This window comes from Cydia strobilella, chromosome 5, assembly GCF_947568885.1.
Source record: "Cydia strobilella chromosome 5, ilCydStro3.1, whole genome shotgun sequence".
NCBI classification, from domain to species: Eukaryota; Metazoa; Arthropoda; class Insecta; order Lepidoptera; family Tortricidae; genus Cydia; species Cydia strobilella.
The window spans coordinates 16031320-16046895 of NC_086045.1; the positions used below are offsets into that span (position 1 = coordinate 16031320).

The window sequence follows — 15576 nt, forward strand, 5'->3', positions numbered from 1 at the left end:
ACGCTAGTTACTAGGTCAAGTGGGATATCTTTTGAAGAGGAAAATATAATCACACTTCTATCTAGAAAACTTTTTTTTTAATTATCATAAAACATTTACTAATTTAATTTGCAATTTAAGCCCCTTTGCGGGTATTTATTATAATTAATATAATTCTATGAGATTACACTATAAACACCTTCTTTCAAATAAATCAAAAATTATTGAAATCGGTTCACATGATAACAAATTATCCCTGAAAAACCAACATACATACAGGTCGCGCAAATTAGTTAGCCAATTTTGCCTATGGCGCTGTAAACAATTATGCTTAGCCGTTACAATTGTGCTTCTGGTCAAGTCTTTCGTCATATAGTTGAGAAACATATGAAAAGTTAAAGTTTGTACGGCACCTTCGGTGCGCGAGTTAAACGAACTCGAACTTGCCCGGTTTTTTTAATAGGCGTAGTGGCAGAATGTCATAACGAACCAAAAAGCAAATATTGCTTAGTTTTTTAGGGTTCCGTACCCAAAGGGTAAAAACGGAACCCTATTACTAAGACTCCTGTGTCCGTCTGTCTGTCTGACCGAACCGTGATAGCTAGAGTTTAAATTCTCACAGATGATGTATTTCTGTTGCCGCTATAACAACAAAACAAATACTAAAAAGTACGGAACCCTCGGTGGGCGAGTCAGACTCGCACTTGACCGGTTTTTCTAATGGCTGATTGCCATGGCGTTTTGTCTGTGTCACAAATATATGTAAAATGGAAATTAAAAAATAGCTACTTGCTACTTCCCGGCCTAGGCCTGCAAGTTTGTATGAAATTTCATTCAATACCTCTCGTCTATACCTATAGCTGTGCCCAAACATCACATATGAATATTTCATTGCATGTTTGAGAAAAACGATTTTTCATCATGTCAATATTCAGATACGTAAAGGGGGACTAGGTTTGTATGGAGAGTCAGTTGTCCACTATCCTCCTAAACAGTAATGAAACAAGGTGCATTATCGTGTGCAGGATGAAGGTGATGCACAACATAGGGCTGCTGCTGGTGCGCATGGGCAAGTTCCGCGACGCCGTCACTAACTTCCAGCACATCATGCACGAGCAGGGCGACTTCCAGACCGGTAATTATAACAATACATACCTACCTACCTAAATAAATATTATGAGGCACACACAAATTGACTCTTGTAGAACCACAGTAAGCTCGATAAGAGGTATGTATATGTTGTGGGTACCAGAGGTAAGATTAATAATTCTTTTTTTTTGTCTGGTTACTCTTTGCTTTGCAGAGCAGGGTGCGTAGCCAACGTGCAATTGTTAACGCTCCATAGCGAACGAAACGCAACTGTCACTGTCGTATTAGTGTGGAAGAGTGATAAAAGATCGCGAGAGATGACTACGATACGCTTCGGAGCGTTAACGATTGGCATGTTGGCTCGCGCCCAGTGGTCACGTTGAACGCGAACAATTCTACACCATTTATCCCTGTCTGAAGCTTCTCTGGCATATGTTTTAAGTGAAGTATTGGCTAGGGCTTTAATCTAGTCCGTCCAACGTGTAGGGAAGCGTCCTCTGAATCTACTGCCACTGACCCTTCCCTGAATAATAAGTCACTTTCCGTCTCTGTCGCGTTACATGCCCGAAGTATCTGTGAATACCTACGCTATCTAACGATAGTTAGGTGAGATACAAGAACAATAGAGATCCAGGGGGTCTAGTCGAGTAACGATGGTTTATGCAAACATACATAATCTCCTATATACCTCCACCTTCGTAGGCCAGATCACTGCCACCGTCGTATTATCCATAAAAACACGATTTTTATGACATGTTGGTCCAACACCGTCTTTAACATAAGGGCGCACGGGGCCCGTGCCCAGAGCCCCCTTCCCTAGTGGGCCCCGAACCTCAGGGGCCGCGAAGGGCAGACGGTAACAGTGAGCAACCGAGTGGGCAGGGTCGGATCGGTTGTTAGTTTAATTCGCTTTCTTTACATCCCAAAAGGGCCCCAAATTCCTGAGTGCCCAAGAGCCCCAGCATAGTTTAAGACGACCCTGTGTTGGTCTCTAGATAACCTATAAAATGCCTGTGATAAGGAAGCATTCGTCCCTAGCACCTTGAGCCATGCAATTTAATTGCCACGTACCTACATTAAATTGTATTGTTATTGTTTTAGGTTTGCACCTAGTCCTGTGCTCGGTGGCCTTGAACGACGCAGAAGGCGGCAAAGCAGCTTTCCACGCGATGCTGGACGTCGAGCCGCCCACCCACCACCAGGATATCACCGTCGATGACGTAAGCATTCTTATAAGACGCGATTGCTAAAGTTACTGGTTTTTTTTGTAACACACCTTTATTGCTGACTAATTGCATGTCTATCAAGTATTTCTCGAGACCTTTCTAATGCTAGCATATTATTGAGTGACATCGGAATTAAGGAAGTACTCCAAATTTCTTCTGAATCAGATACCAGGAAGTGATTTATATTTAAGTTACAACTGTTACAAGATTGAAGCACACGTGTACACCCGCCATCAGCACGCAGTAAATAAAAAGTGTAATAAAAATAAACACTGACTTTCGTAACTTACGTTACAAGTAGTAACTGTGCAAACTACTATCCAAAGCTCCTAGTATGTTGCGAATGATGAAACTACAATGAGGCGATTAAGGTATTCTTATAATACGTATACAGCTAAACTGAGGTAATTTTTTGGACTTAGACCTTAATCTGTTAATCAAAGCCATTTTCCGTTATATGCAGTGCAACTGGCTGCCGAAAGGACGGCTTCCATTCTAAATTAGTGAAAACAAACCCGTTTAAAAAGCAATTTTATCGACATTGTTTATTGTTTATTTAATTCATATGCACATAATTCAATATGCATATAATTCAAATTCATTTAACAGCTCATTCGGAGATAACGTTTTTAACACACCTTCGTAGAAAACATGACCTAAGGCTGCATTTTGACCGGAGATGAGCGAGGATGCGTAGCGAGGGATGCATTTTTGAAAAACCAATAGAATCACTTCATTTGTTTTCCTCGCTCAGCGTGCAGTGATTCTATTGGTTTATAACAAACACATTCCTCGCTACGCATCCTCTCTTATCTCTGCTGGAAACGCAGCCTAAAAGTCTTTTCTCTGGCATAGCTAAGTATTTGGCAGAAGTGTAAAGTGAAGTAGAAGAATAAAGTGTAATGAAGTCGGTTAAAAATAGGGTTTATTTCGCCAGAATAAATGTTTTTTTTTTCACCCATAGTAAGTAAGTAAATATTCTTTATTGCACCAAAATTATACATTTTACATACATGTAAAACTACAAAGAAATATTTAAAGAAAAAATAGAACCAGGTAACAACAGGCGGTCTTATCGCTAAAAAGCGATCTCTTCCAGACAACCTTTGGGTAGCAGGAAATGTAGAACTCATACAAAAGTCAACAGGTAGTGCAGAGCTAAATATGGAGACTATTAAACACAAACACACATACTACAATTACTACTTATACATATAAGTATTAAAACAAAACCTAACACACAAATAAATATACAATACAATACAATATATATATATATATATATAATATTGTATTGTATTGTATATTTATTTGTGTGTTAGGTTTTGTTTTAATACTTATATGTATAAGTAGTAATTGTACACAAACACACATACTACAATTACTACTTATACATATAAGTATTAAAACAAAACCTAACACACAAATAAATATACAATACAATACAATATATATATATATATATATAATATTGTATTATTATAATTGTATTATTGTATAATATATATATATATATATATATATATATATAATATTGTATTGTATTGTATATTTATTTGTGTGTTAGGTTTTGTTTTAATACTTATATGTATAAGTAGTAATTGTAGTATGTGTGTTTGTGTTTAATAGTCTCCATATTTAGCTCTGCACTACCTGTTGACTTTTGTATGAGTTCTCTTTTGTATGAGTATATATTTATACAAGCATATATACAATATATAAAATGGCAACTTAAGGCAGAGATAGAAAGTATAGTTTTAGCTGACTTTTGAATATGGGGAGAGATTTAGCTAATCTTAATTCTACTGGTAAAGCATTCCACAGCCGAACAGCCCGGAAGGTAAAAGAGCTATTATAAAATTTAGAAGTAGATGAGGGAGGAGCAAGAATATGAGTCTGAGAACATCTGATAGAAGAGAGATACTTGAAACGCTCTTTGAGATAAGGTGGTGTAGCGGGGTTAAAGAGAATGCCATTGAGAAGGGCGAGAAGACGAATAGGAAGCCACTTGAGCTGAGAACGGAACTGTGACACATGGTCAAATTTGCGCAGACCAAATATAAACCTTATACCGAGATTCTGGAGGCGCTCGAGCTTATTCAGCTGGTCCTCCGTAAGGTCCAGATAGCAAATGTCGGCATAATCTAATATGGGCAATAAGAGGGATGGAGCTAGCGCAATCTTAGTGGCGTAAGGCAAGAAATTACGGAGTCTGCGGAGTGATGCAGTTGCAGCAAACATTTTCCTGCTAACCTCATTCACCTGAGGTACCCAAGAGAGACTCTGGTCCATCATGACACCGAGATTCTTTACCTGGAGAGAGTAGGGAATCTGAATACCGTTAAACACAATGGCAGGTAGAGAACCTAAATCAATCCGGGCAGTGAGCTTTGAGCTACCTATGACTATAACCTGAGTTTTAGTAGGGTTAACCTTGAGACCGTAACGTTTACTCCAATTTAAAACACTCTCCGAGTCAGTGTTCATGGCGCAGATAGTCTGTGATAGATCGGTAACATAGCCCTGAGAGTAGATTTGAAGGTCGTCAGCGTAAAGGTGGTAGGAGGACAAAATATTGGAAGTGATAGAGTTTATGAAGATAGAAAAAAGAAGAGGAGACAACACGCCGCCCTGTGGGACACCAGCAAGCGTGTTGCACCACGAAGATCGATAGGAATCCGCCTTTATACGCTGCCGACGCCCTACTAAGTAACTGTGAAACCAGTCAACTACCGCAGGAGATACATAAAGTGAACGCAATATGCCTAACAAGATGTCGAAGTCAACCGTGTTGAAAGCATTACTGAAATCCAGAAGCGATAATACCGTGATCTTACGATTATCCATACCAGCCCGGATATCGTCAGTAATTTTTACAAGAGCAGTAGTTGTGCTGTGGCCTGTACGGAATCCGGATTGGTATGGGTTCATGAGCGCGTGTCTGTTCAAAAAAGAAGTAAGTTGCTGATGTACTAGACGCTCTAGAACTTTAGAGAGGAGAGGAAGAAAGGAAATAGGACGGTAGTCTGAGAAGGCGGAAGGACTGGACTTTTTAGGCAAAGGAATGACGTCGGCATCTTTCCAAAGCGACGGGAAAACATTAGAAGAAATGGAGCTATTGAGGATACAGGTGATAATAGGAGCTATGAGGTCAATGAGGGGAAGGATCATGTTTCGGCTCAGATTATGGACTCCAACGGCATTAGACGAGATGGCTATTACGTTCTTCTTAACGTCACTGTTAGTAAATTGAGCAAGAGAGAAAGGGGGATAGTCAGGAGTTGGGATATTTGAAAGAAAGTTAAGGGTACATATATAAGTATTAGAGTTTAATTTTCTTTTTGAACGGGCTTAATCTAAAGGTTTAATCTCTTTCATTTAATATAGGTACGGTTGGCACGCTTTTTAGGTACTCGACCACACACTGATATTTAGAGATTTAGGTACGAGCTGTAAATATGATCTGACTTTAGCTATAGCATTGTAATCACGAGTCCTAGTTTTCGCGGTGTTAGTGTAATAACGATCTAAATCCTCCCAGGAAAATGATTCCTATGAATGTGTGGTCCGCGACGTGCTCCGCGTGGATCGACTGTCGCGCTGGTCGCGGCGCGCCGCCGCCGACGCCGAGCGCTGCCTCGCGCTCGCCGCCGCGGCGCTCGTGCGCCCGGCCTCGCGTGACGACGACACAGGGTGAGTGCACACTGCACAGTGCACAGTGCACACGTGTAAGGTGAACTAATGTTTACATATTTATGAACTCGACTGTACCTATATATATTTTTAGGGTTCCGTACCCAAAGGGTAAAAACGGGACCCTATTACTAAGACTTCGTTCTCTGTCTGTCTGTCTGTCCGTCTGTCACCAGGCTGTCTCATGAACCGTGATAGCTACGCAGTTGAAATTTTCACATATAATGTATTTATGTTAAAAACAGAATAAAATAAATATTTAAGTCGCTGATCGCGCCTAGCCCAATTACCTACAGCTATCTCATACTAAAGACTCGGTTAAAATACGATCGTGACATATTTGATAGATCGGTTGAATTTGTTGTATTGTACTTACAGTCATAGATGTTTACTTTTATCTCCTTATTACAAAGGTGTAAGGTACGAAAGTGTAAATATTTCTTTGACGTCCACTGTATTTTAGTAGTCGGCAATATAACGAAACTCGCATCTGAGTTCACTCATCTACTTATCTGAGCCTTAAGAGGGAAGAATAGCTTTGCAATCCGAACGAAATTACGGTACTTACTAATCTATGAAATTTCCATTTCGGGAGCAAACGGTCTCCACTAACTAAATCCAAAGACATTTGTAACTCCGTATAAGGTGAATAAAGTCTAAGGAAAAAACGTGCCTCGGAAATCAAAAAAAGTCATTCTCGGATAGATGGCGTTGACGACACCGTTTGATATTTAACAATTTTAACACATATCAGTGAAAGAACATGGGTCTAAATCATAAAAAAATATAAGAAAATATTTTATCCATATTTTTCAGATATTTTTTTATACATTTTCATTTTTAGTTTTAATCGTGTTTCGATAGATGGCAGTAAATTTACTGTGCTAAATCTTAACATATCACTTTGATTTTGATGTCGATTGCTTTAGCAAAATATATTTGTAACGGTACGTGTAACGGAACTATTAACTTCTCTATTATTTCTGGCACATACAAATTCTAAACTCCCTTTTCAAATTCAAATCTTTCTTGGAATCCCTTTCGCTTGTTTAATTTAAATTTTCAGTTCGATCCAAAACTTCGATCGATTAAACATCTTCATATTCTAACGTATTGTACTTAAAAGCTGCTTATCTCACGTCTACAGTGTAATTGTGATACAAACATTTATTTTAATAATATTAATTAGTGTTATGCAGTGTTATAGTGCACATTAGTCCCCCAGCGCACCTCCAGACTCTACCTACATCGTAAAGGCACATACTGTAAGTTTTTAGTTATATTTAAGTACTCTACGAAAGTGTTTTTTAACTGTTACAGATCTAGCTAACCTATAGCCTGTATTGTTACAGGTGCCTTTTATTTCCTACAAATAAATACCCTCGTCGTCCCTGGTACCTGCATTTTTATTAAAACACACTGTTGAGTGAGGCTCTATCCTGTGCCCCTCATAATATATTCTAGGTTTATAGGTTTCGCTTAACAAAAAAGGAATACCTATAAACCTAGTTTTTCATTGTGTCAATAACGTACTAAAAATCATGGAGAATGGAGCATATATTTAGAAGTGGAAAAAAAAATCTCTTTTTGTATGGACGAGTACCTACGTAGTATTCTTCCCTCTTAAGGATCTCTGAACTAAGCCGCGTACGGAAGAGCTGAAGTACATACATAACTTTAAAGATAAATAAAAGGGAAGGTCAAATGGGGGGTAATTACTTTTTTAATCTGAGAATTCTGCACGTGTCACATACGCCTAGATAGATACAAGAAGTCAACATGATAAGAAGTACACTTGTTTTGATTACTGACCTACCTACCAAGTAGTCACTGTAAATTATACACACTTACATTAATAATAATATAGCTATATTTATGGCTTGCAGTAATCAGATAAAATGGAGGGTGTTTTGACTTTTCTATTGTGAATTGATTCCTAATTTCCTACTGTAAAAACAATAGGTATACTAGTAGCTCTGTGAGCTGTAGACCTCGCGAGCATAAACTAAAACTGAACTGTATTGCTCCGCCGTTTAGAATAATTTAGAAAACATATTTTTTTAGGGCAAGTTAAATATAAAAGCTTGTAAAAATGAAACGAATACGCTAAGCCCGCGTTTTGCGCTCGCATGATCAATCAACAATACGAAATATGTGTAAAAAAATACAAAAAGTTAAGTTGCAGCATCGGGATTGAACCAGGGACCTCCCTGCTTCAAAGTGAACTGTGCCATGACAGCACTTAGCTAAGCTGACGAAATTTATCTACTTATTTTCGAGTAAAAAACTAAATTTCTAAATAATACCGCCTTAAATAGTTTCTAAATAAACCAGCGTTACAAAAATTCAGCATGTTTAGCCAAGCACTTTGTAAACATGCCTCAAAAAGCAAAAAAAACTCTTATGATATCGATACGACTCCGCCATTTTGAAAATTAAAAAAAAATACCGGATCGACAAAAAAATCTATTTAATCATAGAATCTGGTCACAAAATTTCACAAGAATCGGTTGAGAATTGCGGCCTGTAGAGGAAAAGATCCAGACATAGGAAAGCAGATTGCCCGAGTCAAAACGGAGACCTTCGCTAAGTTCCATCGGTTTGCCGCTGTCACTGTCACATTTCGTAAGAAAGAACGGGAAAGATCATGCGCGCCAAGTGTCAATTTTGATCAAATTTTGTCGATTTTTATTTATTTTAAAAACGTTACCTTACAATATCGAAATTCCAAAGCTATGAAATTACTATTTAAGGTACGAGTAAGATTGTTTTTTCTTCATAGTTTTTGTTTTTAGTATCACATAATAAATAACCGAGTAAAGTTGGATTAAAAGTCAGAGTTAGAGGTTACTTTGAGAATTAATTGTATCGAGCGAAGTGTCATAATTCGTGTATCGTCAAGAACTACATATATTTCTTTCACGTCTACGAATATCAACGCCTCTTAGAAAAACATGATCATATAAGGAGATTAAAATTAAAATTAAATTAAACCGCCTTAAGGTTCAATATTCAAGTAAACAATTAGCAAAATCATAAATACGTAAGATATCGACAATCAGACCACCATCATCTAGATTTTGTTTAGAAATAAACAACGTGTCGTTAGTTGATAACCAGTGATCGGAATAGGCAGAGTATTGATACGTAAACTTGGTAGAACAAAGTCATAAAGTGGAGACTGCCTTGCGATAATATTTTTTTCCGTAACTAAAGTCCCGGAAACGTACAAAGTAAATAGTATTGTAATAAATACGGTAAATAAACAATGTATTCCTCGTTTTTGTCCAATGCAATGAATAGGCGTAAAATAAACCAACCAATGTTTTTTTTAAACTAGCTATATATATTCCTTAAATCTAAATACACATAATCTCGCTATACTTAATGTAAATACAAAATTATTTAAATTATATATCGTCAATTATATTTTAGTTGTGATATGATCCTGATTCTGACGACACTGACGATATATAATACAAATAATTTTGTATTTACATTGAGTAGCGAGATTATGTGTATTTAGATTTAAGAAATATACATAGCTGGTTTCAAAAAATAATTGGTTGGTTTATTTTACGCCTATTGATTGTATTGGACAAAAACGAGGAAGGCATTGTTTTTTACCGTATTTATAACAATATTATTTTCACATCACCTATTCGAAAAGGGAACTTTTCTTCCCTGCTAGGAGGGATCAAAGTGGCACTTTTCTGTTCAAGGACATTTTGTTGCCAGTATGAAATATTGACACAAAGACATATGAAATTAGTATGCATATAATCGATTACAATTTCTTTATAATCGATTACGTGCATACTGCATACAATTTTTCTAACTTAAATAATATTTTGTTCTAATTGTAAACAATAAATGTAATTAGCGTAAGTAGCATATTTAAATTAAGTAAATTCATTAATTAGCGTAATATTTACAAAGAAACGTAAAAAAACATTAGTTTAATAATTTAATTTTTATTTTGACATTTTAGGTCTCCTTAAACGCAGCCATACTTGTCTATGCAATTTAAAAAGTTTATATTTAAAAAGTTTTGCACAAATATTTCACAAAGCATAATTAAGCGGTTCTGTATTGTGTATAAATTTGTAAATACTTAGTTTAAATCAATAACTTTATAATAATAAATATAAGTGATATCAGTCTTCATACAATATAAATTCCTAAGAATTTACCATGTGTAATTTTAAGTGCAATTGTATATTGTGAGATAAATAAATCATATCATATCATATCATAGTGTTCTTCCGAAGATTTGGTTCAAAGGGGTAAGAGCTATTAATTTGTTACCAGAAAAATCTACAAAAATAATGTACTTGATTTTCATTGTATCATTTTAGGTGTTTGCTGCTGTCTTTGAAAATATATTAGGTACATAATTATGAGCTGTAGGTACTTTTAATTTGTCAGTACAGTCACGTCTGAAAATATCGATACGGACAAAGTGCCAGAAGTATGTATCTACCTACCTATACACTTCTATGGGCCATGCCTGAAAATAAATGATTATTTAATTTAATTTAATTTATACTAAGGTCGTGTATACATATTTTTGGCACTTTGTCCGTATCGATTTTTGCTTAAAACAATAATGTTTTGAAACCTAATATACGTATGTAATTTCCTCATAGGTGATGTGAAAAGCAGTATGTGTCACATGGTAGCAAAATTATTTCCCCTTGGGCGTTAACACTTGAATCCCTCACTACGCTCAGGATTCTATGTTAGAATCCCTCGCTACGCTCAGGATTCTATTATAGAATCCTTCGCTTCGTTTAGGATTCAATTGTACGCCCTCGCCGTAAATATGTCATTTTGCTCCCTTGTGACACAATCTACTATTACTTCGTGCGTTTCCGGGACTTTATTTCCGGAAAAAAATATTATCGCAAGGCAGTCTCCACTTTATGACTTTGTTCTACCAAGTTTAGGTATTTATACTCTGCCTGTTCCGATCACTGTTGATAAGTGTCAAGAGATATACTTAGGAATAACATGTTATTAATTTTACATCACGTTCCTCCGGTTTATACTCAAAGTTGCTTCCGTGACCGATAAGTAGATTTATTGATATATACTTACCTTTTAAGTGTTCTATATAATTATCTACAGGTCCTGTAATCTACCAGTCTTTTATAAAGTCATTATAATTTCTTTTATGGTAAAATATTATGGTTTGAAATTTATTCATACCTATAATACCATAACTTCTTGGTCCAAAAAAGTCCCAGTTGGCTAAGTTAATCCGTGTAAGATTGTCCCCAAATATTTATTTGTCGCTAAGTAGTTGTAAACAGTGAAACATTAACACTTTTTTTTACATTCAAAAAGTGTTGTAAAATTCATATCAAAATGTGATTCGGATCGGAATCGAGATTCGGGGTCTAGTCAGGGCTATGGCTGCTACTCGATGCAACGTTGATGCCAGCAGCCATAATGTTGTCCAGAGACGCTATTAAAAGTGTGGGGGGGGGGTCTCGTGGTAACGCTGTTAATATTGATTATACCATATAGTGGCATGTCTTGGTGCGTGGAAGCGCTCCGCGGCTACTCCGGCGGCGCGGCAGGCGCGCGGCTGGAGCTCGGCGGAGCGCTGGCCGCGCTGCGAGCGCTGGGCCGCGCGCCGCTGACGGCCGGCCAGAAAGCGCTGCAGCGGCTGAAGTCCGTTGCACGCGCGCACCCCAACGACCGCGTGTTGCGCGCCGAGGCGAACGCGGACGCGGCGTTCGTAGCTTATGCGGTACGGTGCCTCCTTGCATTGAATTATCCACTAATAAATACCAGCCAAAATTGAATTTTCATTTTAACGTGAAATTGCGTCCGCAGGACTCAAGGGCGACTCAACAAATAAAATGTTATAGCTAGACGTAGAAAAGAGAGACCCCATACTAGAGTCTTTTGAACGTCAGCGTCTAGTTAGCGCTAAGGAAATTGGTGTCCCAGCGCAGTTGCGCCAACATTGCGTCGAGCAGCAGCCATAGAGTTGACTAGACGCCGACGCTCGAGAGAGTTGTGGGGGGTCTCTCAAAGGGCCGTGTCGGTGTCGTCCAAACAGATAGCATTGCAGCAGTGTGGCAAGGTGTAAGTAGTTTATGCCAATCGGTTTGGCATCTTCTGCTAATAGTCAAAGTTCTGCCATATTTTGTAGGTACTCATACACAACTTATATAGGTATGTATTTATAAAACCGCAATAATAACGCCAAATTTTAGTTTATATAGCGTTACACTTTTTTACAAAGTCATGAAATGTCATGAAAAAATTCACAAGGATACCAGATTATATTTGGAGTGGCAGATGGCAGAGAAAGTTAGCTCGATAGAAAATAATCACGACAACATGTCTTAATTTTAATTTAATTTCAATTGTATATCGTTAGCGTTACCCTGCATACCACAGCAATATAATTTTAGTATAAAATAACTAGTGAATAGCCGAAGGACGTGACGAGCAAAATTTAAAACAGAAGTATATGTATAGTTAGATAAAATGCTATAACCTGCGCAATGGCCATATCTTCCGTCGCAAGTTTCGCGCGGTGTGCCATATCTTTTGTTTCCTTCTAGGTAATTTCTTGGTTTTACGCCCCCTCTCAATTCCAGCTAGGAAATTTCGCGGAAGCTCGGTCGCTGAGCGAGTCGGCGTCGCGTGACGACCCGTACTCGTGCCCCGCGCGGGTGACCGCCGCGCTGGCCGCCGCCGCCGCCGCCGCCACCGACGCCGACGCCGACGCCGACACCTGGCGGGACGCCGCGCAACAGCTCACCGCGGCCAGCCATCTAGATCCCGCTGATCTCATCGCTATGCATGACTTAGGTAAAACTTGGACGTGTACACTACAGATGGCTTTTAATAGTACATTTCAATGCAAGCGTGCAAAGTGTGTCATTATTTACGAGTCCCGACTGCCCCGAGATGTCCTAAAATTGTCTCTCGTATTTATATCGACTTACCGTACGTTTTTTGTCCCTTTTGCTTTGCCATATTACTTCTTTTAATTTATAATTTTAAGTTTAAGCGAGGTTTAGACTAGCAAGAACTTGCATGCAATTCACGTTACATAGCCGACTACTAATGTAAACTGCATTCAAAAGTTTGATCAGATACCGTAATGTAACGTAAATTGCATGCAAGTTCTTGCTAGTCTAAACCTCGCTTTATGTTAAGGGGCCCACTGACTATCAGTTCGCCGGACGATATCGGCCTGTCAGTTAGAACAAAAATTTGACAGTTCCGAACAACTGACAAGCCGATATCGTCCGGCGGACTGATTAGATAGTCAGTGGACTCCTTTAGGATTACGTCTTATGTTGCAAAAATACCATTTAGTTGAGGTTATACCCTGCTTGCAGTTGCAGGCAGTTTTAGTTTCGCCAGTAGCCACTGGCGCTAGCAGCTGCAAGCTGGTTTTTGACACATGGTATGGTCGCATTTATAATTATGTAATTTTGTTTCTTAAATGTTTTTTCTTTATTTCTTGTATACTTGTTAGGGTTCCGTACCTAAAGGGTAAAAACGGGACCCTATTACTAAGACTCCGCTGTCCGTCTGTCCGTCCGTCAGTCCGTCTGTCCGTCCGTCTGTCCGTCTGTCTGTCTGTCACCAGGCTGTATCTCGTGATCTGTGATAGCTAGACAGTTGAAATTTTCACAGATGATGTATTTCGGTTGCCGCTATAACAACAAATACTAAAAACTGAATAAAATAGAGATTTAAGTGGGGCTCCCATACAACAAACGTGATTTTTGACCGAAGTTAAGCAACGTCGGGCGGGGTCAGTACTTTGATGGGTGACCGTTTTTATAGTTAATGGTACGGAACCCTTCGTGTGTGAGTCCGAATCGCACTTGGCCCTTTTTTATTTTTGTTTGTGCTCATAATGTATTTTTTGGTTTGGTTAATATGTTTGTAATTATTCCTTGTGTGTATTTTTGTAATGTTTTAATATGTATCTTTGTGTGTTATCTGTCGTGGCATCACCGAATGGGCCCTACGGAAGACCAGCGCTGGCTTTATAGCTAGCATTATGCTGAGTTGGGTCCATTTCGTGATGCACACTTGATTTCTTCTTTTCTTGCTGTTGTTGTCTGTACATGTTCGTACTTGTGTTGTGATCGTCACTAATCAATATCTCTTATCTTATCTTAAAATTATAAATCGTCAATAGGGAATATTACGCGAAACTCTGCGTAGGGGGCGCCACTACCACAATCTGAGGGTCTATCGCGAATTGCAAAAAAAGAAAATCTAAATTTCGTTATTCAACATCTCTGTCACTTGCATATTCGAGCAATAAAGAGGCAGATAGCGAAATTTCGGTAGGTCCTCTGTAAACATACCGCCTTGATGCATCAATGTCATATTTAAAACCTGTTAAAGGTACAGTATGTATAAGTTACTCTATGGTTACTCTATGGTTTACTAAAGGGGCTAGTGCTGCACTCTGGTGGCAGAACATTGTAGTAATACCCCCTATTATATATTAGTTGTGAATATGATCCTGATTCTGATGGCACTGGCGATATATAATTTAAATAATTTTGTATTTACAATGAGTAGCGAGATTATGTGTATTTAGATTTATGAAATATATATGTGGCATTTTCTATAAAAAGGGCCCTTATTGTCGATGGCGCTTACGCCATTATTAACGATGCTCCGATATAAATACAATGCTGCGCGACGCTGTGCGGCGTAAGTGCCATCGACAATAAGGTCCCTTTTCATAGAAAATGCCCCATATAGCTAGTTTCAAAAGAAAATTGGTTGTTTTATTTTACGCCAATTGATTGTATTGGACAAAAACGAGGAATGCATTGTTTTTTACCGTATTTATAACAATGTTATTCACTTCGTACGTTTCCGGGACTTTAGTTCCGGAAAAAAATATTATCACAAGGCAGTCTCCACTTTATGACTTTGTTCTACCAATAAGTTTAGGTATTTATACTCTGACTATTCCGATCACTGAAGGAAGATGAATGATGATTTGAATTATGTTAACCCTTTAAAAAAGGTATAAGGGTGACAAAAATTAGGCAAAATTAAACCCTATCACTTTGAAATAAAGTTCATAATGAGGTGGGAAATATATTCCCTCTCATCCCTCTCTTATAAAGGCAGTAAGCAAAAATAAACTAGTCTTAGTTTCAAAACTCAGCGAACTTCTAGTACTTTAACCACTTAGACGCCCAACTTCTTTACCTTATACACCGTGTCCAATAAGTCCGAATACACATCTGTTTACCTTGGCTCTAAAGACATACGGATTACAGGCCATCAAATTCTTATTTTAATATCGGTGCACAATATTTCGAGAGTGGATCTTAGATGCCATGCTTATAAAAACACGTAAAGTACATGGCATTTCCGAAGCGACCAAGGAAAAGAGCGTGCAAAGATAATACTTTCTTGGCACGCAGGTGACGAGTTTGTTTTTTCTGACGAGAAACTGTTTGTGTTAGAACAGCCTCATAATGCCCAAAATGATCGATTGTGGGCACCACGGATAGAAAACATCCCGGACAACCAGAAAAATGTTCCTAGGTTCTAGAGCTCACCATCGGTCATA

At 38.1% G+C, this 15576-nt stretch overlaps 1 protein-coding gene across 1 annotated transcript in view; it reads left to right on the forward strand.

Annotated features, from left to right (window-relative positions):
- Window positions 1-15576, forward strand: part of LOC134741563 (intraflagellar transport protein 88 homolog) — a 46446-nt gene that overhangs the window by 15363 nt on the left and 15507 nt on the right. Inside the window, exons 7-11 of the mRNA XM_063674390.1 lie at window positions 1005-1114; window positions 2170-2288; window positions 5836-5987; window positions 11520-11745; window positions 12608-12821. Of these exons, the coding sequence (XP_063530460.1) occupies window positions 1005-1114; window positions 2170-2288; window positions 5836-5987; window positions 11520-11745; window positions 12608-12821 (821 nt within the window). The remainder of the gene's footprint in view (window positions 1-1004; window positions 1115-2169; window positions 2289-5835; window positions 5988-11519; window positions 11746-12607; window positions 12822-15576) is intronic.